Raw genomic sequence first — 26,574 nt, forward strand, 5'->3', positions numbered from 1 at the left:
GTGGTGATTCTCGACTTTTGCCTTGATGTTGTTTCTGATCCTGGTGAGTCCTCGCTAACCTCACCCGCTCCTCTCCACCCTCCTCGTGCAGGGTGGCGGGAGGATGTAAGGTGAGAGGACGGCAGGCTGATTGGGTGTTGCTCTGCAGAGGGAATGACAGATTCCTCCTTCTGAACCCCTGATCGAAGTCAGGATCCCCCCCACAAACACACACACAAACCCCGCAGACCCCACAAACCGTCACACCGAGGCGGGCGACAGCACCAGCGATGCATCCCAGCTCCTCCAGCACGACGCCCTTCTCGGTCCGGGACATCCTGAAGCTGGAGCGGAGGCAGCAGCACCGCTTGGAGGAGGAGGAGGCGGGGGGGTCGCTAACCGCTGGCCAAGTTGCCCCGACGTGTCTTCAATGCGACCCCGAAGCTCAGGGGGGGAGACTCGCCGCCCGCAGCAGCTCAGCAGAGGAAGAACTGAACGAGCCCGGTGAAGAAACTCCTTCACCTGCTGGTAGGTGCTGACGTAGGCCCCGGGGCTGACCGGGGGCCTCGGGACCAAAGCCCGGCACGTGCGACTTGGAGGGCTTTAAAAGAAAAGCCTCTGATTTTTCCCTTTTTTGTGCGTGAAAAATGATCCAAATGATTCACAATTATCCTTTTTACTGGCTTTCATCCGTTATTTAGTGGATTCCAAGTTAACAGTGGCGCGTTAACAATGGAACGTAAAGTAATACGGTGAAATTTAACAAAACACACACTTTGTCTCAGTGTTTGTGAGTTTGTTTGTTGTTGTTTTTTAATAAAATCATGTTGTTGTTGTTGTTTAAAAAAAAAAACGCGTTTCAAAATCGAGTCCAGAGAAGAAAACACAACTGACGTCATCCCGATTTAGCAACATTTGTTTAAACACCAACCCCAGAATGAACCCGAATCAGTCGGAGTGGAAACAAACAGAAACGTGTCAGCGCGGGATCAAACCACAAGTTGAAGCTAATCAAGTAGGAAAGCGTTGCTTTTGTTCACGTGTCGTCACGATTCACAACAATTCATTCCGTAGCAAATAATAATCACAAAATACGTAGGTTTGAAGTCATTGAAGTATTAGTTTTAGTTATGTATTACAGTTGGGTTTTTTTTTTCATATTCCAAAACCTCGGTTCCACCCAGCCGGAACTGAATTCTTTGGTTCAGAACCAATAAAAACAAAAATAAAAACATCACGAATGATTTCAGCCTCATTGCAGAGTTTGATAATTTTATAAAATAAAACTAGGACACTTGCTTGATTAAACTCGAGCAGCTGAAGTTGCTAATTTTCCTTCTGAGACGTGACCAACGTTTCAGCCTGAGGCGCATCAGAAATGTGGCTGAAGCTTCCACCTCCTACCTGCTTCTCAGGTGAGCAGACGACGTTTGAACCGCGCTGACTTCTAACTTCTCTCTATCCGCAGACACCGACGGTTCTGACTGCGACAGGAGGCACAGGACCGGGTCCAGGCTGCGCCACCGGAAGCCGCGGGTCCTCTTCTCCCAGGCGCAGGTGACCGAGCTGGAGCGCCGCTTCCGGCAGCAGCGGTACCTATCGGCCCCGGAACGGGAGCAGCTGGCCCTGGTCATCAAGCTCACCTCCACGCAGATCAAGATCTGGTTCCAGAACAGGAGGTACAAATGCAAGCGCCAAAGACAGGATAAGTCCCTGCAGCTGGTGGGTCGTTACCCCCCTGGCCCGAGGAGGGTGCCGGTGCCGGTGCTGGTGCGGGACGGGGTGCTGTGCAGCGCCGGTTCCCCTCCAATTCCCTACAATGTGACCCTCGGACATTACAACCCGGTTCTCGGGTACGGAACCAGCAGCCTGTACGGCTGCGGGTCGGTGGATGTGACGGGCAGCACCGAGGGACATCGCCAGGCCCCGCGGGACGCCGCCGGGAGCTGGTGACCGCAGCCCTCAGGCCTCCGGGAGAAGGGGCGTTCAGGTGCTTTTACAAAACGGACATCTTCACTTCCAAGCTTCGCTCTTTAGATGCTGCGGATTAAGAGAAAATATTCACGTTTACAAGAGGAACCGCAGCCCCACGCAGCCGATGGCACCTGAGGTCACGTGGCATGAAACACTGCTGATTTTATCATACATTATTATTATTATTATTATTATTATTATTATTATTATTATTATTATTATTATTATTATTATATCTTTTGGTTTGAGGGCCTCTGACACTCGTAGGGACCTTTTATTTTACACCCAGGAAAAAGTTTCATCTGCCTGTAATTCGGCAGTTATGAGGGAACATTCATTCATTTGGAACAATGTCGGAAATGTTGTTGGGGTTTCCAGGCCACCGCAGCAAACATGTGAATTTAATAGGATGGCCCCTCGAGGTGGAACGTCTCATTTTCAAGGGGGTCCTAAGAACACAAAATACAAAATACAAGAAGGAAATATCAAATAGAGAGAGTTGGAATTCATATACGGAGCCAAAATACATATATTTTTATGTTAAAATGTAAAGACAAAAATGCCAAAGGAATAAATAAATTTGATGTGTGAACGAACTGGTTAAGAAACATTAATTCAAGGGGTGAAAAAAATCTAAAAAATAAATAAATATTTTGATATTTATGTTCAAGAGGGACGTTGGTTTGAAAAACACAATAATTGAAAAATAATAAAAAAAAATAAGATGGTGTATCATTTTGGTTTGAGATGATTAAAGGAGGTTGAGGCTGCACGGCTCCGTCTTACTTTATAATGTTTTTTTTATTTTATTTTAAAGGAACATTTCTACCCTGATCAGTCAATAAAACTTTACTTTACAATAAAATCCCTACGTGTGCGTCCATTTATCCTCCATCTGCGCTGTTTATCAGGTGAACCCACCCGGAAGTTGCGGCTGGAGCGTCACCCGAGCCGCGTCTCCATTTCATCATTGTCCCATTCACAAATCCCGCTGATAAGGCCGGAGAGCCGGCCGCGTCCCGGGGCTCTGCAGGGTAAACAAACCTGCAGACACAGCGGCTCTTTAACCTCCTCAAGACTTCCAACAACGCCGCTGAGTCGCCGCTCATCCATCAGCAGCCCCCATCACCCCCCCCCCCCTACTGCTCATCATAGCATCAAGAGGCTTGATTCGTCTGCTGTTATTAATCTGTTATTGTGTTAATTCGTTCATAACAGGGCTGCGGGTTTGACTGAGTACAGATTCAAGCAGCAAAAATGTAAAACAAAACCAAACTAAAATATGACATCAACAGAGTGATGATGACGACATGGTGGCAGAGATGTGACATCAGGTTGCAGGTGTGTGTGTGTGTGTGTGTGTGTGTGTGTGTGTGTGTGTGTGTGTGTGATCACAGTGATGAACACATCATGAGGGTCAGTTTCAATGAAAGGTGACGTGACTGCAGCCGTGGTCTGAGGTCACTCTCTCGGCAGCGTGTTACCTCATCTCAGCTGTGAAAAACATCCTTTTAATGCCAGTGCGATAATCTGGTGTTTATGATGGGTGCTCAGATGTTCCCCCGCGTTCCACCGTCCGGAGAACAACTGCCGGGTTCCATGAGGATGAAACAGGACACAGACACCTGGCTCTGAGGTTCAGATGCGCCCTCTAGTGGAAGACTCCTGCGCCCAACAATGAAATCCACCTGACAAGCTAATAAATCTTGTAAATATAAAAACAGACTGCGTTACATCGAGGTTTAGGTGATTGGCCCCGCCCCTGGGACAGGTTATGGTCGGTGCGTCGTCTCAAAGCTCCAACCTTCTGCATCGATTCAAATGAAGGTTTGCAGCAAGACACGTTACAGCCTCGTGAAAAACACCATTATAATCATTTTAATTCAATTTTGCTGCAGATGTAGGATTGTTTATTCCCAATTATTATAAGCATTTTGATTTTTTAATGATTTTTTTAAACTATTTACATTTTTATCATTTAAAAAGAACCATTATTTTAAAAAAAAGAGAGAAAAAGAACAAATTTAGCAGCTTCTGGAAGTATTTCCAGATGTTTACTTTCTAGTGTGAGACCGGTATGTATTTTGACATTCAAATCAATTTCTTGGGAAATGTTTATCGGTCATTATGAAAGGGTTTGTGGGGATATGAGATGAGCCACGCAGGTTTCAAACTGCCAATCCTGATTCACCACAGATGTCGCGGTAATTACAAGTAGCAAGTAGTGATCTGAAGAACAACACAGCACCGTTTTGGTCACATGAGCACTCAGTTGTGAGAGCCGTGCAAACAGAAACATTGTGTTTAACACTTGACTTGATCACTTAGAGGATGAAACCATACCACCTTAACCAATACCAATTAAAGCTTAAAATTAGTTATGAAAGGTGGAAAAAAACATTTTTTAATTCTAAATCTAAATTCAATGAAAATGCAAAATTTGGGGGATTCTTATTCTAACCTCAGGAAAAGCAAATGTGACAAACAAATAAATGGATGTCTGTAAAATGCAAATAATACAGATATTAAAAGATGTGTGTTATGAGAAGGATACGATATACAGCAGTAAAACTGTGATGATATCTATGAATATGCAGGATTTACACGTGAAAACTCAGCCGTCGCACGCGCGGCCTCCTGCAGGAGGGAGGTCGGGTCGGTGGCCTTCTTCAAAACAACCCATCGAGGCTTCAGGACTCCAGATGAGCGGCGCAGAGGATTTTTATGGTTTCCTCTTGTGTTTCTTTAAGTTTGAAAATTGATCTCCATTCGCTTCTGCCGTTAGGCTGATTGTTGCCAAAGCTTCTCCTGCAGAAGTCCAGCAGCTTTTTTACAGGCTCGCAAATTTCGTCCAGCCTTCCATCGACATGGTGGGGAGCAAATAGTGACTGGGCTTTCATTATTGGGTGAAGTAGCCCTTTGAGAATGATGATGAATGTAATGGATCCATAAATACGCACTGATATGTCCTAAAGTTGGGTGAGCAGTCCTACAGATGTCCAGTATGTCTGATCTCTCACCAGGCCTCTCAGATCAGACTGGGCTTTCTCAAATCTCCTGGGCCTCTGACAGGTGACGCCACTCTCAGATCAGTTAGCGCTGAGCTGCCTTTAACCCCCCCCCCCCCCCCCCCCAGCCAAACAAAGATCGCACTATTTTGTTTCATCAATCCATCCTGCCAATTAGAGGCGTCCTCACCCGAGCAGAGACAGCAGGACAACCACCCACTGTCTGAAACTGCCGGTGACTTCATCCAAACCTTCTGCACAAGTGGGTTTCCAGATGAAAAGTCTTGTTTTTAACCGAGGCTAGCGTGCAAACTCAGACCAACCCGTTCAGTTTCATGTTATACAACGCGTGGCGTGAAGGGCTTGTGCAATAACCCAGGTGCACCAACCTCAGGCCTCGACGCAGAGCTGATAAAAGGCTGACACATATACTGTTACAACACTGCCCTGCTACTCATCTCAGACAAAGAATCAGCAGGAAAACAATAGAAGATTGATGGCGTAACAAGTCGCCGTGGCTCAAAGAAAACAACATCACCACATTTAACCTGCTGTGGAAGACAAACGGCCTCCGAGAGTGAAAGGTCAGAGGTGCTGCGGTGTCACTTCACGTGTGCAACTATGCAGCGAAGCATCTTTGCAATCAATGCTTGAAAAACTATACATAGAGAGGAAGCGTCGTCTCTGCCGAGGCTCTGAGTGACGGTGTAGACAGAGCGGTAGAGAGCTGATAGAATACACTGACAGCGACACACTCGCAGCTGGCTTTGTCATGCTTTTGTCAAAGAACGGAGTGAGTGTGTGTGTGTGTGTGTGTGTGTGTGGTGTGTGTGTTTCCTTATTCAGCCAGGCAAATACTTTTGATGCAGAACCAGCAGCGTGTGACGGCAAAACACGAGAGAGAGAGAGAGAGAGAGAGAGAGAGAGGGAGAGAGAGAGAGAGGTATATTGGTTAAGAGATTTGATCTTTTTTATCATACAGCAGAATTAGACCATGTGTAGCTTTAATCTCCACTTCTGCAATTCAGTCCATCCTGTCCAGGACAAGTCAAAAACAAATGAGCAATTTTTAGTCCTCAACTAAGAAAAACTGTCTCATCTGAGGCACAAATAAAAGCTTCCTGTGCTTTCAGGTCAACTCGCTGCCACAGACGCAGAGTCACAGACGAGGAATCAAGGTGAAACCTATCATAGAAGCGATCTTAATACTGTGTTGACAAGACAGCGGCTAAGAAAAAACCTCCATTAAGAACAGGTTCCTTTCCAGTGCCGCGTGTGTGATACGGAGGGAACCCTTAGCTACGGCGAGCAGCCGCCCATCGTCAGGGTGTAGGTGCTGCTGGAGGAGCCAGCAGGGGCAGGGGCCACGGGGACGATCGTGTTTATCATCCTGAAATTCACGCTTTTCAAAATGAAGCATGAAATCCCGGAGGAGCGCAGACATCGCCAGTAAATGTCCCGTTCTGTTGAGAAAGGTCAAGCCGAAACACAGCCAACAACAAATAAACAACCTCCCAACAATGGCTGTGTCCGTCCAGGAGCCGGCCCAAATGTGCCAAAGTCATTAGTGCTGCAGTAAGATTGACCACCCACCCTGACCCCCCTCCTCCTGCTCCCCGGGGGACGGAGCTGCCTGCCCCAGGGTGACTGCACCAAGCTCAGGGCGCACAAAGAGCATGAGTCCATTTGACTACCAGGATCTGGAACTAACGCTCGGTTTCCAGAAAATAGATCTCTTCTTCAGGTTGGGGGGGGGGGGGGGTTGTATAAAAAGCAAGGAGCATTATTAAAGAAAATGATGTTTAAAGTGTTAAAATGTTGAAAATGAATTAATACTTGATTGTTATCATCAGAGCTGCAGTTGCTCTAAAGATTTCTACAAAAAAAATAATGACAGGAAAAGTTTCATGGTCATTTTGAAACGAGGACACTTGTTTTACTTTTGTTTTGCAGGAAAAAAGCAGCTAAAGCAGCAACACGTAAACTTTTACATGAATCAAGTGATTGTTGGTGGTTGGCAGTTGAATTGCAGCTACTAAGATGTTTCTAATGTTTTGTCCACACAATAAGGAAGTCTTTGACAAGCGTGGTGAAACACAACACCGCGGCCTCCAAAACCAGCCTGAAATCTGTCAAACGCAACCCCACATAGATGAACTGGCCTGAGCCTGAAGGAAGGTGGAATTCCCTGCAGGTTTGGTGAATCACATGATTGAGTGCAAGTGAGAAGAGGCCTTAGTCCTGTGATAGAGGGGTTGAACATGTTTGAAATGTGAATTTTATGACGCAAGAGTCATGTTTGCAACCATCAACTGATAAAAGACAGCTGGACGTGCTGTTGCTGCGAGGAAGTGAAGAAATGAAAGCTGATCAGCGAGCACTCCGTCCCGCCTCCTTGACTTGTCAGTGCAGTCTGAGTGAACCCGCCCTTCACTTGTATAAATTCAGAGTGTGTGTGTTTGGGTGTGTGAGTGTGTTGGGAGACACGCTGCTACAGCCCTCGGACTCAGAGAGGCCCCTGACTGGTGGATTACTGGAGGGAAATGTCTGACCCAGTCAAACCTCCGAGGTCTTTCCTCATCGAGGACATTCTCTCCATCAAAGACGGCGGCAGAGTTGGTGGGAAAAGCTGCTCACAGGAGATGGAATGTTCCGAGTGGGAGGAGGAATCAGAGAAGTTGTCAGTGTTTGCAGAGCAGAGAGGTGAGCTTCTGTCCTCCACTCATCAATAACCAATAATCAGCAGTGAGGATGAGGTATCAAGTGTTTTTCTGAGGGTACTTGGGGATTCCGTCCCTGACCCGGTGCCTTCTTCTCCTCCACAGACTCGTCCTGTCCCGGCTCTTCAGACCCCAGCAGCTTTGCATCCGCTGGGAAGCAGAAACGCTCCCGAGCGGCTTTCACACACCTCCAGGTGCTGGAACTGGAGAAGAAGTTTACCCACCAGAAATACCTGTCGGCCCCCGAGAGAGCTCACCTGGCCAGCACGCTCCGACTGACGGAGACCCAGGTGAAGATCTGGTTTCAGAACCGGAGGTACAAGACTAAGAGGAAGCAGCAAACGGAGTTCTGTAAGGACGCGTACAAAGCCGAGAGCCTGAGAGACGATTTGTTCCAGTCTTCCTTCATCGCTTCCTTCTATAAAGCGTACCAGTACCGGCCCTTCCTGTGGGACTACAGCGGGCCCTGGACCCCCACGCTGTGGTGACTCTGAAATCATGTTGGAGTTATGATTAATGATCATAAAGCTGTGCTCAGTGTCACACCTGATTCGGTTTTTACAACGATTTTGAATCATTTGCTCTGCCAGTGTCCCAATGATTGTTTGTTTGTTTTTCTTGCAATGATATCATTATGTATTTTTAATGTTTTTAGGAAAAAATAATCTTGTGGTTAATGGAGATGCACAATGAACCTCAGCTGATGGATTCAGTTGTTTGATCGCTGATTAATTCATTATTAAATTAAGTCGGACACGTTTTACTGCTCATTAGTCTTACATTTGATCTGACCAAGACATTTTCTTGACATCGCAGCTCAAGTTGAGCCCAAACTTTGAGCTCTTTTTCACGGATGATGGTTGAGCCTGCGATGAACAGTGTTTTCCTGCAAAAATGTTAAGAAATGAATGACTGCTGGAATGCAAATAGCTCCTCTACTGACCAGCTGGCAGAGCCGTGCCCACGAGAGTAACCGCGCTGCTCGCTCTCGGGGCTGCAGATATTTAAACTAACTGTGTGTAGCTAAACTACACCAGCAGGTAAGCGTGCATGACTGAGATCAGTGCGATGTTGCTGATGCGGGCTGAAGAATGAGACCTGATTTCTTTAAAGAGCCCCAAACATGATCGCTGGCAGATGAACTGCTCCTCCGTTTTCATCAGGTCACATAACGAGGAAAAGCTACTGAACCGAAGTGAAGCGCAGTCCGTCATCTGAGGTGTTTGGCAGCGATTTAGTTTGAGACCACTTTGTGCACGCGCGCACACACGCACGCACACACACACGCACGCACGCACACACACACACACACACACGCGTAATACACTTTAGAATAAGAGGGGAAATAGTAAAACATTGCAGAAATTCAGTAACACTGAGTGTGTAAAAGCTCAGCACTGGAACACAAATCAAGCATAGCAGGCGCTTGACTCCCACGTGGCACAACATCTCAGCCGTGATCTTACAACCAAGGTCAGATTATTCCTTCAACATCAAGTCAAATCAGAGGACGCCACAGTGGCGTGAAGCGAAGAACCCGTCATGTGGCTCTGGTCTTTCATGTGATCTAAGAAACCTGTTTGTTAACATCATGTGTTAGAAACTGGAGCAGCATGTAACAGAGCGAGAGGAGCCCACGCACAGGTTGGGTTCATGAACCGAGCGCGCAGGAAAACAGTCGTGCTGTTTCAGTTTAGACCTTGAGATAAATATTTTAATAAATGTATAAAATCTTCAGGAGATTTCATTTTAACGATTTAATACATTGGGCTCTCAAAGTGTGTGTGTGTGTGTGTGGGGGGGGGGGGGTCGGCTCAGTGGGGGCCACCATCAGTTTCAGAGAAAGCTTATTGAATTGCTGTGATTGGCTCCAGAGAATTTTCAGAGGTGCATTGTGATGATGTCATGTTACTTTTCTTAGAGTTACTTTGATTTTGACTTGCGGTTTATTTTGCATTCATCTCAGCAACTCTGAAGTTGTGTAAAATCACCACATCAAGCTACCTTTGGGTAGCAAGTAAATAATCACCAGGTGATGTTTATTTTCTGCAGCCGTCTCGACCACGACTCCCTGGCAGGGGAGACTTTGCGTCTGAGTGGGACGAACCGGGAGGAATACAGGACATATGAACGTCATGAAAACAGGAGAGAGCCTGCAGAGGCCTGGAGCAGGAGCGAATCTAAACACTGGGAATCGAATGTTGAGCCGAGAAAAATAAAAACTCCCATTTTTTTTCTAATTCAATTTGAGAGTGTTAACAAAATACAGAGAAGAACATCAATATTTGGAGGAAATTTGCTTTAAAAAACACAAGTAGAGATCCGACACCAGATTATATGTAACGGCCTCCATGCCTGATCTTATTATTCATAAACTGCTTGGTTAATGTAAGTGGGTCAGATACATGAATCTAAGATGAGCTTTTGGCTCCTTTTCAATAAAAGTAGGAATACATGGGAATTCCAGTTTAACGGTGTTGTGTTAGTTTTACACAAAGGAGCGACAAACACGCTGGCGTCCAGCTGTCACTCACAGCCGTGTCTTCATGCGTGTGCAGCCTTGTGCACAGACGTGCACATCGCCTTGGATCTCTACCGTCAGATGTTGTTATGCGTGATGATCCTCAACGTCTCCTTTCACGGTCACATGTCCTCCCGAGTGACTCAGATTCTGATCTCAGCCTCATTTCCCTCGCTATGAGACAGAATCACTTGACATGAGTTTGGAGAAGCTACTTGGACTTTTTTTTGTTTTTTAAGACAACAAGTGTTTTTCCTGCATGGGAAGATTATTTTATTTTGTTTTTACCTGGAATGCAAAAAGATCTTTAAACCAGAAATAAAACAAAAGGACAGGATTTTGAGATTTTGCAGTGCTTAAGCAGCACATTCGACTGATGAGATCAATTTTAACTTCATATTCTAATATTCTTCATCACCAGAGCAAATTGCAACCACCAGCAGACTTTAATTTCCTGATAAAACTGTAGGTTGTTTAAAGGAAAACAGGACAGAAAATCTATTCGTCTGAACCGGTGTGCCTTGGAAAAACTTGAAAGGTGAATGTGAGTTTTCCCAACGCAGCACAGTCGGTACAGCACCTGGGTCAGGTAGGAGACGGGTGAAGGGGATTTAGCTCAGCAGCCACAGCCAAACTGACAACAGACGTGAGCTGCACTGGAGCCAAACATTCAGTGCTATCTGGGGAGATGCTTCACATTTTTGCAGAAGCAGTTCCTTAAGTAGGTAAACGAACAGAGAACAGTCTCCATTCAAGATTCCGCTTGAGTAAACGTTCCTGACTGTGCGCAAGCGTCTTCACTGAAACCGCACACGCGAGTCTCTTCTATCATAAACCAGGACTGTCACTGCAGAGTCTTCCTTCTTCTTCATATTCAGGTGAAAACTAATGACATACTTTACATTGTGACCTGAAAATTCTGAGTGTGCGTGTGTGTGAGTGTGTGTGGGTGGGATCTATGCAGGTTGGTATGAGAGGCTGACTGAGTCCTGACAGAGCTGATGAGACGGCTGATGGGGGCTCGACATACTTACGAAGGGCAGGTTTGTCGGAGCACCAGCGAAGTGTGAGCGGAGGACGGATGGAGGTGATAGAGGAGGACTTTTGCGGCTCTCATGCCACTGACCTCTCTGACTGCGGGACACTACAGGCCTTCATGCCACCACGACCCTCATCTAATTCTTTATTTTTCTTTTCCGAGAGAGAGAGAGAGAGAGAGAGAGAGAGAGAGAGAGAGAGAGAGAGAGAGAGAGAAAAGCATCTTGAGGTGTCAACTTCCCCTCTAACTCTGCAGTGTAATAGTTACACATTTGTGGTTGCTGTCTTTTTCATGAGCACTTTGTAAACCCACCTCTGGCACGCAAAGCTCGACACAACCCTGAAAGGTTCCGTCCCCCTCTGACCTGGCGTCGACTTTAAAACCGCCAGCTGTATTTTCATGAGCACACACGCAGTTGAACGTCTGCGCTCAGCATTAAACATAAATCCTGTATTCTGATGATTTCCTTAAAGTAAAGTGAGTTGTTATCAGCAGTGCATCATTCAAAGCCCTCGGAGTAAACAGGTAATTAGACATGAAGAGGGCGGATAGCATCTGTTTTGACGGCATTGAAAATCTGACAGTATCTCTCGGTGTCTCTCAGCAGTCGGGCCACATATGAACATGCCCATCAGATAAAGGAGTTTGTTGAAGGGTGAAGCTGAAGGTTAGAGGGACTGTCATCGTTATACTTGCCATTGTAATACCTGCACTTCCTCAGGCTCAAAGAGACACGGTACATTGAGTCACAAATGCTAAAGACAACATCCTCTTGTGTATAGCTACTTCCAGGAGCGCCTCTAAATCTGGCTCCGCACCACCTGGATTAACTGGATTTGGCGAGGAGGAGGAGACAGGGCTAGCTGTGTAGTTGATCATGGATTTTCTCTTTAAATACACAATGAGGGAGGAGATGTTCTGGGAATATGATACTGAAGTAGCTATAAACTTTACGCAGCAACTATAAAAATTACACTCCATCAGTTTTAGTGTCAAACACGCAGACAAAGTCCCTTCTTTTGGTGCTTCACAGCCCCCCCACCAAGCAGCTGACTGCTGGTTAGCTTAGCTCAGCAGCACACGAACTAAAACAATATCCTTTTTTACTTTTTCCAAAACAGAGTAACAGAAGTCGGATTGCGCTTTTAATCGCCCATGAAAAAAAAAAAAAACCTCTTACAATTTACAAGCTGTTGTTGTTTAACAGTCAAATACACAGCAGGAACTACTTTCTGACAGAGTGCAGCGACCCGACGCAGCACCTCTGAAGCTAAGCTACCTAGCATTTAGCTGATAAGTGTATTTCCCAGATATTTGCCATGTTCCTTTTTCCTATATTTTAAGGATCTGATTTAGCTGTGTGGTCATGAAGCCATCAACAATGCTTCAGAGTGGAGATTTAAAAAAAAAAAGTAGATCTTCTCAGGAGATGGAAGAGGAAACCAAGCCTGACCACAAAGGCAGCCTTTGTCGGTGCTCCAATATGCCGTGACTGTCTTACGAATTTGGCAGAGTCGATAAGGACGTTTAAAACAGCCCTGATCTTCTCAATCACACTCATAAACTTCCTCGGATCAAGTAACTGGATCCCTCATGTTACAGCAGGAGAGCAGCTGGCTCTCTTCTCCTGTCAGCAGATACGCTGCTGCATCCACTACATGCAGCATTGATCGTGCCTGTGCATGTGCGTGTATGTGTGTGTGTGTGTGAGAGAGAAAGAGAAAGAGAGAGAGAGAGAGAGAGAGAGACCTGCAGACAAGTGAGAGAGGAGCCCGTTGTGATTTTCCGCTGCTCTTATCGTTTGGGATAAAGACATAAAGTAGTGAGACAGATTACCTCAGATGGCAATGATTAGACGAAAGCATGACAAGGACAGGGGACATGGGCTGAGGGGGACGCTCATTGTACGCTCCAGATAAACAACTTGTGCGTGGACAAGGGCGAAAACCAAACACGTTACAGCACAAGTGTACGTGTCCGGGGGCATGTTGGTTCTGAATAAAGCTCTGCTCTGTCTGCCTCTCGATAAAAACATCAGATCAGGCTTGTTTGTCCACCTCAGTATCTGCAAGTATTTACCCTCATATAAACAGTCGCATAAATTACATTCAGGAGAGGAAGAATCACTCCGTGCTGAACGCGATGAGGTCACATGCAAACTGAAAGCAGAGGAGAGTGACAGATTGAGTGGGTTTCTGGATGATGGAACGCTGACAAACACAAGACTGTGGTTTTCATTGCGTTTTGTGTGACATCATCGGCGTTTGTTTGTCCAGGCTTTGATTGGTGTGTTAGCTCAAAAATCCCCAAATTACAACAGTGAGAGAAGGCACCACCACCACCACCACCACCACCACTACTACTACCACTACTACTACTACTACTGTCTAAGCGAAGTAACTGTGCGGCAGCAGTTCATGCAAATTCAAACTGCGTGAAACTGCGACTTGCAGCTGTACATTAATTTAATATGCAAGCCATCCTGGAGCCTTCAAAAACATGAAAACGCTACATTTCTCTTATAGTTCCTCTTTATTTTCTCTTATTATTATTATTATTATTGATATTATTATTATTATTATTCCTACTACACACATGTATGTATATATTTCAAACTCATTTAATTAGTTTGAAGTTTAAACTTGACTAATATTAACATTTTGTAAACGCATCTTGCTTTTACACCGCTAACACAATGAGTTGGTGGATTGGACATTCATGCACTTATCATGTAGCAACTTCCAGGAATTAAATGGCAAATAATCAGCACATTTTAAATCATCTAAACTACGCGTTCAGATTTGGATTTTAAAACTGGAATTGATTCTTGGGCCAAATCACAAACAGCAGAGGTCAACAAGATGTAAAAGAAATAAATGCTAAATCTCCGATTCTGTGACTTTCCGACTGCCGTCATGAACCCTGAGGTGTAAATAGAGAAGAGAAGCACAGGACTGGCGATCCACGCAATATGGTTTGAAATATAAATGACAATACTTCCTTCAAGGCCTGCATGGCTGTGACGTATTGTAGATGTAGTATTTGAACTCAGTGCTCTAAATGCAGTATTGTAGATGTAGTATTTGAACTCAGTGCTCTAAATGCAGTATTGTAAATGTAGTATTTGAACTCAGTGTTCTAAAGGCAGTACTGTAAATGTAGTATTTGAACTCTGTGTTCTAAAGGCAGTATTGTAAATGTAGTATTTTAACTCAGTGTTCTAAAGGCAGTACTGTAAATGTAGTATTTGAACTCAGTGTTCTTAATGCAGTACTGTAAATGTAGTATTTTAACTCTGTTCTAAAGGCAGTATTGTAGATGTAGTATTTTAACTCAGTGTTCTAAAGGCTGTACTGTAAGTGTAGTATTTTAACTCTGTTCTAAAGGCAGTATTGTAAATGTAGTATTTAAACTCAGTGTTCTTAATGCGGTACTGTAAATGTAGTATTTGAACTGTGTTCTAAAGGCAGTATTGTAAATGTAGTATTTGAACTCAGTGTTCTAAATGCGGTATTGTAAATGTAGTATTTGAACTCAGTGTTCTAAATGCAGTATTGTAGATGTAGTATTTGAACTCAGTGCTCTAAATGCAGTATTGTAGATGTAGTATTTGAACTCAGTGCTCTAAATGCAGTATTGTAAATGTAGTATTTGAACTCAGTGTTCTAAATGCAGTATTGTAGATGTAGTATTTGAACTCAGTGCTCTAAATGCAGTACTGTAAATGTAGTATTTGAACTCAGTGTTCTTAATGCGGTACTGTAAATGTAGTATTTTAACTCTGTGTTCTAAAGGCAGTATTGTAGATGTAGTATTTTAACTCAGTGTTCTAAAGGCTGTACTGTAAATGTAGTATTTTAACTCAGTGTTCTAAAGGCAGTACTGTAAATGTAGTATTTTAACTCTGTTCTTAATGCGGTACTGTAAATGTAGTATTTGAACTGTGTTCTAAAGGCAGTATTGTAAATGTAGTATTTTAACTCAGTGTTCTAAATGCGGTATTGTAAATGTAGTATTTGAACTCAGTGTTCTAAATGCAGTACTGCAAATGTAGTATTATAACTCAGTGTTCTTAATGCGGTATTGTAAATGTAGTATTTTAACTCAGTGTTCTAAAGGCAGTATTGTAAATGTAGTATTTTAACTCAGTGTTCTAAAGGCAGTATTGTAAATGTAGTATTTTAACTCAGTGTTCTAAAGGCAGTACTGTAAATGTAGTATTTTAACTCAGTGTTCTTAATGCGGTACTGTAAATGGAGTATTTTAACTCAGTGTTCTAAAGGCAGTATTGTAGATGTAGTATTTGAACTCAGTGTTCTAAAGGCAGTATTGTAGATGCAGTATTTTAACTCTGTTCTAAAGGCAGTATTGTAAATGTAGTATTTTAACTCAGTGTTCTAAAGGCAGTATTGTCGATGTAGTATTTTAACTCAGTGTTCTAAAGGCAGTATTGTCGATGTAGTTTTTTAACTCAGTGTTCTAAAGGCAGTATTCTAAATGTAGTATTTTAACTCTGTTCTAAAGGCAGTATTGCAGATGTAGTATTTTAACTCAGTGTTCTAAAGGCAGTATTGTCGATGTAGTATTTTAACTCAGTGTTCTAAAGGCAGTATTGTAGATGTAGTATTTTAACTCTGTTCTAAAGGCAGTATTGTAGATGTAGTATTTTAACTCAGTGTTCTAAAGGCAGTATTGTAGATGTAGTATTTTAACTCTGTTCTAAAGGCAGTATTGTAGATGTAGTATTTTAACTCTGTTCTAAAGGCAGTATTGTAGATGTAGTATTTTAACTCTGTTCTAAAGGCAGTATTGTAGATGTAGTATTTTAACTCTGTTCTAAAGGCAGTATTGCAGATGTAGTGTTGTAAACGGTTTCACCCACAGAATCATCAGTGTACGTGGTTCTCATGGTACTCTGCTGCCCTCTGCTGGCACCACACCAACCCCTTCTTTAAAGGTTCAGTTCACCAAATTTAGAGACGTATCTTCCTGTTTAATCCATCATTTTGAAATGATTGATGTCCATCAACATTCTTCTGAGACCTACAACCTCCTAAAGGTCTCATTGAAGGCCAGGACATGGACGTATGTATCAACTACATCAGGAACCGGATCTATTGTGGACCTACACTTTTCCTGGCTGGCATGTACAAGCACGTGGCGTTAAAGGCTCCTACGTGCTGTAGCTGCTGGGTTTGTATCACATGCTGGATGAATTCCAGGGCGGTTGAAGATGCAGGAAGTGTTCTGATGAAGAGTCTTGAGCTCAACCAAGGAGGAAACCATTCACTTCCAAATGACACATCACTCTCATAATTCAAATTATTGCTAATTAACTACATCCAAGCCTTTCCTCTTGTGTGAAAATGACTGGATTCACCAAGCACATAAAATCTAAATAGTCTCAGGTCGAAGGACAAAACTTTCCCCCCAGCGTTCAGCGGCCGGGACCAGAGGACACCCACTCACAACAGCAACGCTGAGCCAGAGTTTTGTCCCACTTGCATGTTTATTTCAGCTCCAGTGTTACATACTGTAGCAGCATGATCACGAGTATGTCATATTTGCATTCCTCTCCTCAGCAAAACTCCTCCCAGTTCAATCACTTGTGCGTAAATGGCGTAGACATATTTACATTGTAGAAAATCTTCACATGGAATGGACCTGATCCAGGCCCCAGTTAAAACGTCGCATCTAGGAGCGAACGGGAACAACCATCAGGCTTCGGCGCCACCGTGAGAGTACAGACGGTGAGAGATGTGGGGATCAGAACTGCAGTTAAATAAAAATAGTAGCCACTCTTATATTCAAGCTTCTTTAGGGGAAATCCATATTGCATGTGCTGTCATAGCTTTAAAAAAATAATTTCCATAATCTAAGCAGACAGAAACGAACAATTTTAGTCATAAATATCATTTTGAAAGTGAACACGCACACATCAACAGAAACATTTTCTCCTCAGCTGGGGTGTTTTAGTAGTCGGCGAAACTTTGTGGGGGAGCAAATGAAATGTTCCGCTTTGTAAACGACGCTGACGGACCACACAAATAACCCTCCAGAACCAGACCACCGCTACTGGAGAGGTCTTTCAGGGGGGCGACTCTCACACACACACACACACACACACACACAGCATCACGACTACAAAGTACAATGCATAGACTACAATGTACGTCTTTGGTACATCAACAATCAGCCAACTGTGCGCGGGTCTGTTGCTGGAGGGTTTGTGAGGCCACTGGAATCAGAAACACTTCATCAGAGGCTGGAAAAAAGCTCCATCATTACACTTCTTTTTTTTTTACTTTTTTTTTTTGCATCTGCTCAAGGAGGAACGTCTTCAATACGGAGTAGGAAATAATCAAGAGGCGGAGAACAGGAAATGCGTCACTAAAACAGGACGAGAGAAAGACAGAAATAGCGTTTATGCGTCAGTAAAGTATACGCTGAAAACATTTCATGTACAGCCTTCAAGGTCGGTATGACGGGAATATTGTAAGAGGTCTGAAGCGCACACCAGTTCAGAGGTCGAGATGAGACCAGTTCACCTTTGACCTGCATAGCTGCCGTCCGTCTGTAACAGGTACGATTCTTTATACCAGGTTATCAGTGTGCGTGATTCAGTGGTGTTGTAGCGTTGGACCTTTATAGATGACACTCAGAGACGGACGCCCCCCCCCCACCTAGGAAGAAACAAAAATGGTTTTGCCCTTAAAACAGAAAAGTAGCAAGAAGAAGTCACTGCAGCCCAGTAACTGGTGACAGGAAACACTCAATCCAGTTACGTCTGCAGGGATGGAGTGATCACGATTCAAGCTTTTCTTGATTCTACTCGGACCAAACAAAAATGAAAACATGAAGCAAAGAGACAGAAAGGCACTTGGAAGTCACAACTATTCCTTCCTATTCCTCCATTTTTCCAGGGAGGGAAAAAAAAAGAACTCTATAAATACACAGTGAAATAAAACAAGCAAACATCATTGTGTTCCTTCCGCATCCTTAAGAAACGAGCCTCGGAAAGTTAACCAAATAAATAAGAAGTTCCAATATTGAGAACTATAAACATGGTCGAAGACAACGTGATCGTACGGACGCCACAAGCAGAGGAGACCGCCGAGTGTTGTGGTTGATGTGTTGGTGGGGTGGAGGAGAAAGAATGTTGTCCTTGAAGACTCATCCGTCCTGCAACATCGTCAGAACACACACACACACACACACACACACTTACAAATGGTAAGGAGTGTATTCTCTGCCACGCCTCCACTTCCCTATCCAATAATTACCCACTGATGTTCATTTCCTTGAACGTCACACCTCTGTCATCAACCCTTCCAGTAAGTCACAGGGAACCAGGTCCCGCTTCTTGTTCCTGCTTCGTCAGGAAGTACTTGAAGAACTCGTACACGGACCAGGCAATGGCGGTGGAGGGCATCTGGTATATGACCCGAGCTTGGGCCCCTTTGAAAAAGGCTCCCAAACCGCCAAGCCGGTAAACTGTCCTGAAGGCGTTGGCCATGCCGGTCAAATGTCCGCTGATGTTCATGGAGTTGAGCGCTACGTTCTCCTGCGTGTTGAGCAGCGTTTTACAAACATCGAGAGGAGTGGTGATGGCGGCGGACACGGCTCCGGCTGCAGCTCCGGACACAATGTGGCTGCCGGGGTGGTAATGTCTGTGGGGGTTCAGCTGCTCCTGCATGGTCTCATAGGTGATGAAGTGAACGGCCTGGAAGGGGATGTTCATGGTCAGCTGCGTGCTGTAGCTGCGGTAGAAGGCGCTGACGCCCTCGACCCGCGTCACCGTCCGGACGCAGTCCCACAGACCTCGGTAGGGCGACTTATACATCTGCATCCTCTGTTTCACCACTGCAGGAGAGTCAGAGTTTGGTTCAATACAGAAGCTTTACATTCACCTACAGCTGCTGCTGCCAGCATTCAGGCTGTGCTGCGTTTGGCGCCCCCTCTGGTAGAGTTACAGTACAAGCGTTTGCTTCGAGGAGAGCGACCTTTTCTCTTTGATGGATGCAAAGCAGCGAGGTTGTATGGCTTTTTATCTGTATTTAAAAAGTTTAGATCACATTTACACACACTGAAAAAAAACACACACATGTAAACATTGCGAGTTTGAAATTTGACTTCCAAACCAATACTGAAGACGGTGAGAGAAGAGGAGGCCTGAGCAAACGTGGCCAACGTAGGAACTGACCATCAGCACGGCATCCTTCCAAAAAAAGACGACAACTCCTAGAACCATGCAGACATCGTGTATCCAGGATTAAAATATGAGGAAAAGGAAACACAGCTGTACTGCTTGTAAATACCGTTTCAGTAGTGTTACTTTAAGAGTACTAGAGCTCAACAGTAACGCCTACCCGGGTTTCAGAGTGAGAATCCCACTCAGATTCTCCATGGAGGAGTTGAGTATCGGCCACAATGCCGTAACCGTCCGCGGTCGACTTGCCATTTGACTTTCCAGCAAATTAAATCTTTTATGGTCACGATTTTGTCAGCTTGTCTGCCGGTTGTTTGTTCCTGGTGTAAAATTCTTCATATAAAGAATTCAACGACACGTCAGACGAGGATTTTACTTCCTGAGCTGCTCTGAAGGTCGCAGTTCAGCTCTGTGTGAGATTAGACGTCAGAGGCGTGTCTGCTGCTGATTTCACCAGGAAACTGAGCCACACGCAACCTTTTAGAAGGAACATGCAGAAATAGTGAATCTGCTGGCTGGTGGTCTCGTGTCGACGCCCCAGTATCACACACACAAGGCCACATAAACGGTTAAAAAAGCAGAATACGCAAACTGAGAGCGATGCTTCTCAGACGTAAAGGGTACAGGATGCTGCTCCCTGTGTGGAGTGTTTGAGCGGGGGGGGGGGGGGGGGGGAGAGGGAGAGAGAGAGAGAGAGAGAGAGAGAGAGAGAGAGAGACTGACGAGTGTGTTTCTTACCCTCAGCAGGGTTCATGACTGCATCGTGGAGAACAGTGGCCACGCTACCTGCCACGCCTGCCAAAGAGAAGACGTCATGAGTGCTTAGCAGCAATAAAACAGCAGGCTTTATCTTGGATTCTGCGTGAGTTTTATTCTCTGTACACCTAGAAAACTGCACCAACAAATTCCTGAGAGCTTGTTTGGATTACTCATGATGGACTTGCTCTTCATCCCGGCTACTATAAACAGGATATGGCATTAGTCTGGCTTTCCATCCTCCTCCGGGCCTTGTGGTCCGAACCCTTACCGTTGGCTAGATGGCTGTTCCCTCCGCTCTGAATGACGTCGCTAAGGGAGCGTTTGACCCGTTCGTAGCAGGCGAAGTAGAGCGCGTGGGCCGGACCCGCGCCCATCATGGTGATGTTGAGGCCCCTCAGAGGTCTGAAGAATCCCTCCGTCCGGATGATCCTCTTCAGAGCTTCATACACGCCCCGATACTGAGCGTTGGGGTCCGGCTGCAGACTCTGCATCCTCGTCTGCAAACACGGGATAGATTAAGATCAGAGGCGATAATCTACAATCTCAGCAGAAGAGGATAAACGGGTCGAACCACCATTCCCTGTTGTGCAGTCACATTGTTCTGACAGAGAGTGCTCTTGGCAGTTGGGGGGATGCACGTCGCTCCCGGGCCGGCGTGGGAGGCCGTGGCAGCTCCTTGTTTTAGTCCACCATGCCAAGTTATCAGGACAGCACAAAGCATGTTTTTATTTGCGGGGAGATGGAGCTGGAGCTGGTGCAGGAGATAGGCCCAGTCTATCTTCCTCAGCATTTTCCTTTGTGTTTCCTTCCTTCACGATAACAATAAAGTATCGATGACATTTCCGTTTGATACGAATTTGGGAACTCGGTCGTGAAGTTTAGCTCCGCTTGGCTCAATCTGGGCTTCACAAATCAAGCTGTTCGGTGGGAGAGTGAACCTAAGTGCCACTCTCACATTCATCTACCAGCTTCTCACTGGATTAAACTAGTGAATAAGAACAGTTTGCTCCATAAACAACGACACACTTCCATACTCTATGACACACAACCATGTGAATGCACCATCTATGAACTGTGACGGGGACAAAGACACTTTACTCTCCACCCTCCTTTCTTTTTTCAGTCCGGTGTTCCTTTTCAGATCAGGCACTTCACAAGTAACCAGAAGAATACAAATGAAATTCATGAGCAATGACGATGCTTGCGAGTTCCGTGTTGATCTCAGCTGGAACAAGAAAACTGGTTCGTCTTCTCTCCTCTACTGCACGCATGTTCGTCTATTCTTTCAAACAAGGAGCTGAAGCTGCAACAATTAAGCAGTCAATAAAAGGGAAATTCCTTCCAATGAACTGATTTATTGTTTCAGCGTCTCTCTGTGTTTGAGCTGTTGGACGAACAAAAGAAGGGACGTGAAGACGTCGCTCTGAGCTGTCGCGATCGGCATTTCTCAATTTTATTTATTCTTTTTAATTTTAGACTGATTTCATAAACGTATCGACTCATTCATTAACTGCGGAAGTAATCAGATTGATCTGTTGAAAAGTAATCATTACAAATCTGGTAATTGAGAGCAAAACCACAAGGTTTTTTTGTACTCCATTTTGATATCAGTATAATCCCAATATTTCCACTATGAATCAAACTGCAGTAAAAGTATGAAAAACACTGACATGAAAAGAAAATTGTAGGGTTTTTTTCCCATAAAAGTGATCTAAATACAGCATTTACAACCAAACTTTCCACATTTTTGGGACGTTGTCCAGCTTTGGCGGTTTACTAATCAACACTGATGTGTACACACACCCTGGACTGCACAGGCCTGATAAGACCCCCCACCACCACTCCCCTGCTGGAGGTGCGTCCCCCTGGTATCTCAGGAGAGACAGCAGAGCCACAGCCCAACACACTGGCCCCCCACATCCCACCCGAAGCTTTCACCTGACGCCATTTCAGGAGGTTCAACACAATCTGGCGGTCAGAGAGTTTGCCGACGTTGCGAAGTAGGAAAAAGCTGCGCTGGAGTTTGTCTTTGCTCTTTTAAACGCAGCCTCCTCTGTTCATCATGTCTGTTCAAGAAATGCAATGTAACAGGAAGTCTCTGTCTGACCACAGGTCACTAAAACTGATGTGAACCCCCCCCCCCCCCCCCCCCCATGAGGAAAGGCAGCCGCAGCAGTTTGAGTAATGCAGGCCCGTGGGCTCCTTTGGCAATGACGAGGGGACGACTGTCCTTGTTAATAAAGTTGTCCGTGCCACATCTCCATCGTTGCGATTAGAGCCATGCAGCAAGCTAACGTACTAAAACAACACCACATTGTTGGAGCACAAAAGCTGAGCAGAAGAGCCGGGATTGTGAGGGCAAAGTTCACAGTCCTACCAGCGGTTAGCGCACCAGCATTTACAAGCCTGAGACGGGCCAAAAAATCTTTGCGTGGTTACTGAACACTCCTTTGGCAAAGTGTCCAGTCATGCAGTGAAGGGCTGTTTAAAGATTTACCACCTCTGCATCTCTGTCACCGCCCGCCGCTTCACTCCCATTCCTCTCAGCAATTAAACCAAACTGGATTATGATACAATTTGTGAGCACTCGCGTGTCGAGACCTGCAGCAGTTCTCTCGTCCAAAGGTCAGTTCTGACAGATCAGGTTTGATCATTTTTCTTACCGACATTAATCCCTTTTTTTTGCTTTCTCTTTTTAAAGTCACCTGTCACCACATTTGCGGCGCCATGATGGATCATCTAAGAATCCGTCGGTCAAACGACAGAGATCTGGAACCTGCGACTGTTCTGCTCGTGGGTTCGAGAGCTTTTATTTGATCAGAAATGTGAGAACGATAACGGCGATCCGAATATCTTGGACCAGTGGCGCCCAAACTTCTGTCCCCTGAGAGTCTAAAACCACTGCACTGAGATCCCAAGTTCCTTTGATGAACATCGTTTCAGTTTTGACGTCAGACACGTTTCGTCTGTACATGTTGGTGAGGCGCGTCCTCTCTCACGTACACGTGAGCAAACATGACAAACGATTCGGACCCCACACATTTAAAATAACTCATTTGCCGTGTTGCACTTATTGAGAAACACAGCATGAAGAGTTAATTACAATACAAAGTTTCTTATTTTTATTTCCTAACTCCTGGTGGTCCAAAAAAAAAAAAAAACCCCAAAAAACACTGAGACGGGCCAGTTTTGGCCCTTGGGCCCCGGTTTGGGCAACCATGTTCAAGACCACATACTGCTGGCCTGGGATCGATATGTTTCCTGCTGCTGGCTTATTGATGACGTGATTGACACTTTTGAGAAAAAAAACAACAACATTTGTGATAATGACAAAAGACCAGAGGAGAAAATATGTTACTACAGCAATCATAGAAGTAGACCAGGGCTGCCCAAAGTGAGGCCTGGGGGCCAAATTTGGCCCGCCACATGTAAAAACAAACCAACAAACTGTAATAGATATTTAAAAATTAATAATAAACTATGAAATTACTTTTTAAAAAATTATGTATGCATATTTTTTAGGGGAAAATGCTCTTTAAATCTGTAGGACCTTAATAACTAAGTATTTTATCATAATTTGATCTGCCGATTCCCTCAGGAAGCCGGTTTGGTGCGACTGAAGTTAAAAAAAAAAAGAAAAAAAAGATGAAATACAGAGGAAAGGTTTTAACAACACAACATGTGTGGACTTTTGCACTGTGGTCCACAACTTAGTTTGAATTTTTGCAAAAACAAGGACGAACATTTAGTCTCTGCTGAAGTAGACGGATTAAAACTAGCCTGATATCCTGTCAGGTACTATGACATCACAACAAGGATGCACTGGCTTTTTTCCCTTTTTTTGAGGGGGGGGGGGGGGTGTTGCTCAATGTGTCATTTGCCTGTGGAAGCAAAGGTGTTTCTAACTTTGTCACAACTCAGCATCAAAGTAAAAGAGAACAAAAAAAAAGCCAGTAGTTTGTCCTTGACCATAATGTTGTGGTGACTACTTGGACTTATTTCTAACCGAGTCACTTGACCTTCACTCTCCTACGTCACTCCAGGCAGAGGGAGGACAACTTTGGCTTCTTAGAGAAAAAAAACAAAAAACACAACTGCTGGAAACAGGAAAAAAAAAGGGAGCACAAGTAGTTTTATGGTTTAAATTCGGCTGAAGAGTTTCTGAGGTGGATGTTTCCAGAGGCGTGTTAGCAGGAGATCGTTCAAGACAGAAGAAGAAGAGGAAGAAGAGGAAGAAGGAGGCTTTAGCTAACAGACGGTGTCTCATCCACAGCTCGCTAGCCTGCTCCTCGATTTAACTCTCACTGCATGCAAGCAAGCAAGTTAAATGAGCTAACAGCGAAGCTAACAGTGGATGGAGTCGACACCTCACAGCTAATGTTAGCAAGGAGCCGCCAGTAGCAGCGGGGACTCTCCAGGGAGTTACTTGGAGTGGTAACCGCAAACCAAGCGTGATGTCCCGCTGGGCTTCTCCCGTGAGTGCGGGCGCTTACCTTGACAGAGTCCACCGGGTACATGACGGTGTGCTCCAGGACGCCAGCCACGGCTCCCGCTGTCATGTGGGTCGCCACTGAGACATGAGGTGGCAAGCTCTCGTACTCCCCATCGCTGGCGACGGGCTCCTGGTCCTGGTTCGTGACCGGCTGCGTCATCTCCAGCGTTGCCGCCGCTCGGTTCGAGCCCAACTCCATGCGTGGCGAGGCTCTCCCGGGAGGCGGCGGCGGCTGCGAAGAGGTGAGGCTCAGAGAGTTATCGGCGGCATGGATAACCACAACATCGTCACTACTTGCTGGAGTTCCAGCGCCTGTGTGACGTAACTACCGAGGGGGCGTGGCCTGTATCAGTATGACCCAATCACAATTCAGATACTGGAAGCGAGGGCGGGTTTTTTGGTTTGAGGCGGCCAATGGGAAGTTCCTGTGGCAGGTTCCTCCTGACACTTGGCAGTGCTGCTGTCACAGTTGGGATCTCTCCGTCTTAGAATGGGTCTGCAGGAGTGGAACCGCTCACTCCCGCCCGAGGAATGAGGATGGAACCCCACATTTATCATTTTCACGAGGTCATAAAGCGAACATTAAGCGTGATCTTTCTGTGTGGAGTCCCCATGTTCTCCCCGTGCCTGTGTGGGTTCTCTCTGGTACTCCAGCTTCCTCCCACAGTCCAAAGACATCAATTTGGGGACGAGGCTGATTGAGTCTCTAAATTGACCGTAGGCGTGAATGTGAGAGTGAATGGTTGTTCGTCTCTCTATGTTGGCCCTGCGATGGACTGGCGACCTGTCCAGGGTGAACCCCGCCTCTCGCCCGTAGATGCTGGGATAGGCTCCAGCCCCGCGACCCTTACTAGTCAGGAATAAGCGGAAGACGACGATGGATGGACTTCATGTAATAAACAAAAGCCAATTTGGGATTAGGTTGAACTGGCAGTTCAGGGATGCAGTAGTTTGAGGTGAAAAGACTTCCAAGAGTCAGAAACTAAAAAAAAAAGTCCTTTTTTAAACAAACCTGTTTGTTCCACCTGGTGCTGCGAAACTTTATAGTTGATGTGGTAACTTTAGCAGTTACTGTATGACGTGGCGTCTCCTTGTACAATCAAAAAACACAAATCATTTCTTATAAAACCAGACAATCAGAGGTCAAATAGGAGGGACGAACAACGAAACAAAATATGTGAAATGATAACAAAGAAGCATTTTTGTGAAGAAGAAGCTCCTTTACAGTTGGACTTGTAATTACGCTGCCCAGCCTCATCGATGAGTGGGTCTACAAGGGGAAACAAAGCACGTCAACAAAGATTGTTCCCCCTTTACACCAGCTTTTGTCAAAAGGGAGACCCACATTCTCAGTCTTTAAAAAAACAAAAACTGGACTGTGGGATCCAGGGGTGTAGCTGGAGAGTTCAGGGCATCATGGCCCCCGTCCCAGTGCCCCTCCATCTAATGTTGTCAACTCAGAACTGTCTTTTCTGACTCCCCTACCTGAACTAGCACATCATTTCAATGTTCTTGTCAACAGGCACCAGGAGGCAGCTGCACCGTAAAGTCGGAAGTCAGGTTTTGTTTTTTGTTTTCTTAACAGGGAAGTTGGGAGTTCTGGGTCGTCTGGAATGCAGCAGGAGCTCTGAGCTGTCACAGACATCACCTGGCGAGTGAGTCAGAGCTCGTAATGCAATTAACAGGAATGGGACAGTGAATGCCCCACTGCTTTTCTTTTTACAACGCATTATCAAAAGTAGCCATCCACCTTGGCAACACTGGGGTTTGTGGGTTTGAAAAAAGGCACCAACCAACGCGATGCAAGAAGATCAACACCCACCCATCCATTTTCTCCCTCTTCTCCTGTTAAGGGTGGTGGGGGTGGAGCCTA

The 26,574-nt window shown here is 45.2% G+C and overlaps 3 protein-coding genes across 3 annotated transcripts; 2 read left to right on the forward strand and 1 right to left on the reverse strand.

Moving 5' to 3' along the window:
* Nucleotides 1-269: 269 nt before the first annotated feature.
* nkx2.7 (NK2 transcription factor related 7) lies at nucleotides 270-2,107 on the forward strand. The gene is made up of 2 exons (XM_086205201.1): nucleotides 270-507; nucleotides 1,448-2,107. The coding sequence occupies exons 1-2, from the start codon at nucleotides 270-272 to the stop codon at nucleotides 1,930-1,932; spliced, it is 723 nt and encodes a 240-aa protein (XP_086061327.1). The 3' UTR covers nucleotides 1,933-2,107.
* Nucleotides 2,108-7,424: 5,317 nt separating this feature from the next.
* Nucleotides 7,425-9,459, forward strand: nkx3-1 (NK3 homeobox 1). The gene is made up of 2 exons (XM_086205253.1): nucleotides 7,425-7,664; nucleotides 7,787-9,459. Exons 1-2 carry the CDS (start codon nucleotides 7,505-7,507, stop codon nucleotides 8,167-8,169), a joined length of 543 nt encoding a protein of 180 aa, XP_086061379.1. The 5' UTR covers nucleotides 7,425-7,504; the 3' UTR covers nucleotides 8,170-9,459.
* Nucleotides 9,460-16,740: 7,281 nt separating this feature from the next.
* Nucleotides 16,741-25,022, reverse strand: slc25a37 (solute carrier family 25 member 37). The gene is made up of 4 exons (XM_086205847.1): nucleotides 24,703-25,022; nucleotides 20,478-20,706; nucleotides 20,189-20,245; nucleotides 16,741-19,104 (listed from the first exon to the last, which is right to left on the reverse strand). The coding sequence occupies exons 1-4, from the start codon at nucleotides 24,898-24,900 to the stop codon at nucleotides 18,581-18,583; spliced, it is 1,008 nt and encodes a 335-aa protein (XP_086061973.1). The 5' UTR covers nucleotides 24,901-25,022; the 3' UTR covers nucleotides 16,741-18,580.
* Nucleotides 25,023-26,574: the final 1,552 nt, after the last annotated feature.

Source organism: Aulostomus chinensis, chromosome 6, assembly GCF_037954235.1.
Source record: "Aulostomus chinensis isolate RoL2024-O1b breed Wild chromosome 6, RoL_Achi_v1.0, whole genome shotgun sequence".
Classification (NCBI taxonomy): domain Eukaryota; kingdom Metazoa; phylum Chordata; class Actinopteri; order Syngnathiformes; family Aulostomidae; genus Aulostomus; species Aulostomus chinensis.

Excerpts from the sequence above, each read along its gene's own strand:
- nkx2.7 (XM_086205201.1), top strand. The coding sequence starts at position 270 with ATGCATCCCAGCTCCTCCAGCACGACGCCCTTCTCGGTCCGGGACATC. Across the intron at positions 508-1,447 it reads AGAAACTCCTTCACCTGCTG|ACACCGACGGTTCTGACTGC; the intron begins GTAGGTGCTGAC and ends CTCTATCCGCAG.
- nkx3-1 (XM_086205253.1), top strand. The coding sequence starts at position 7,505 with ATGTCTGACCCAGTCAAACCTCCGAGGTCTTTCCTCATCGAGGACATT. Across the intron at positions 7,665-7,786 it reads AGTGTTTGCAGAGCAGAGAG|ACTCGTCCTGTCCCGGCTCT; the intron begins GTGAGCTTCTGT and ends TCTCCTCCACAG.
- slc25a37 (XM_086205847.1), bottom strand. The coding sequence starts at position 24,900 with ATGGAGTTGGGCTCGAACCGAGCGGCGGCAACGCTGGAGATGACGCAG. Across the intron at positions 20,246-20,477 it reads GAACAGCCATCTAGCCAACG|GCGTGGCAGGTAGCGTGGCC; the intron begins GTAAGGGTTCGG and ends TCTCTTTGGCAG. Across the intron at positions 19,105-20,188 it reads AGTCATGAACCCTGCTGAGG|TGGTGAAACAGAGGATGCAG; the intron begins GTAAGAAACACA and ends ACTCTCCTGCAG.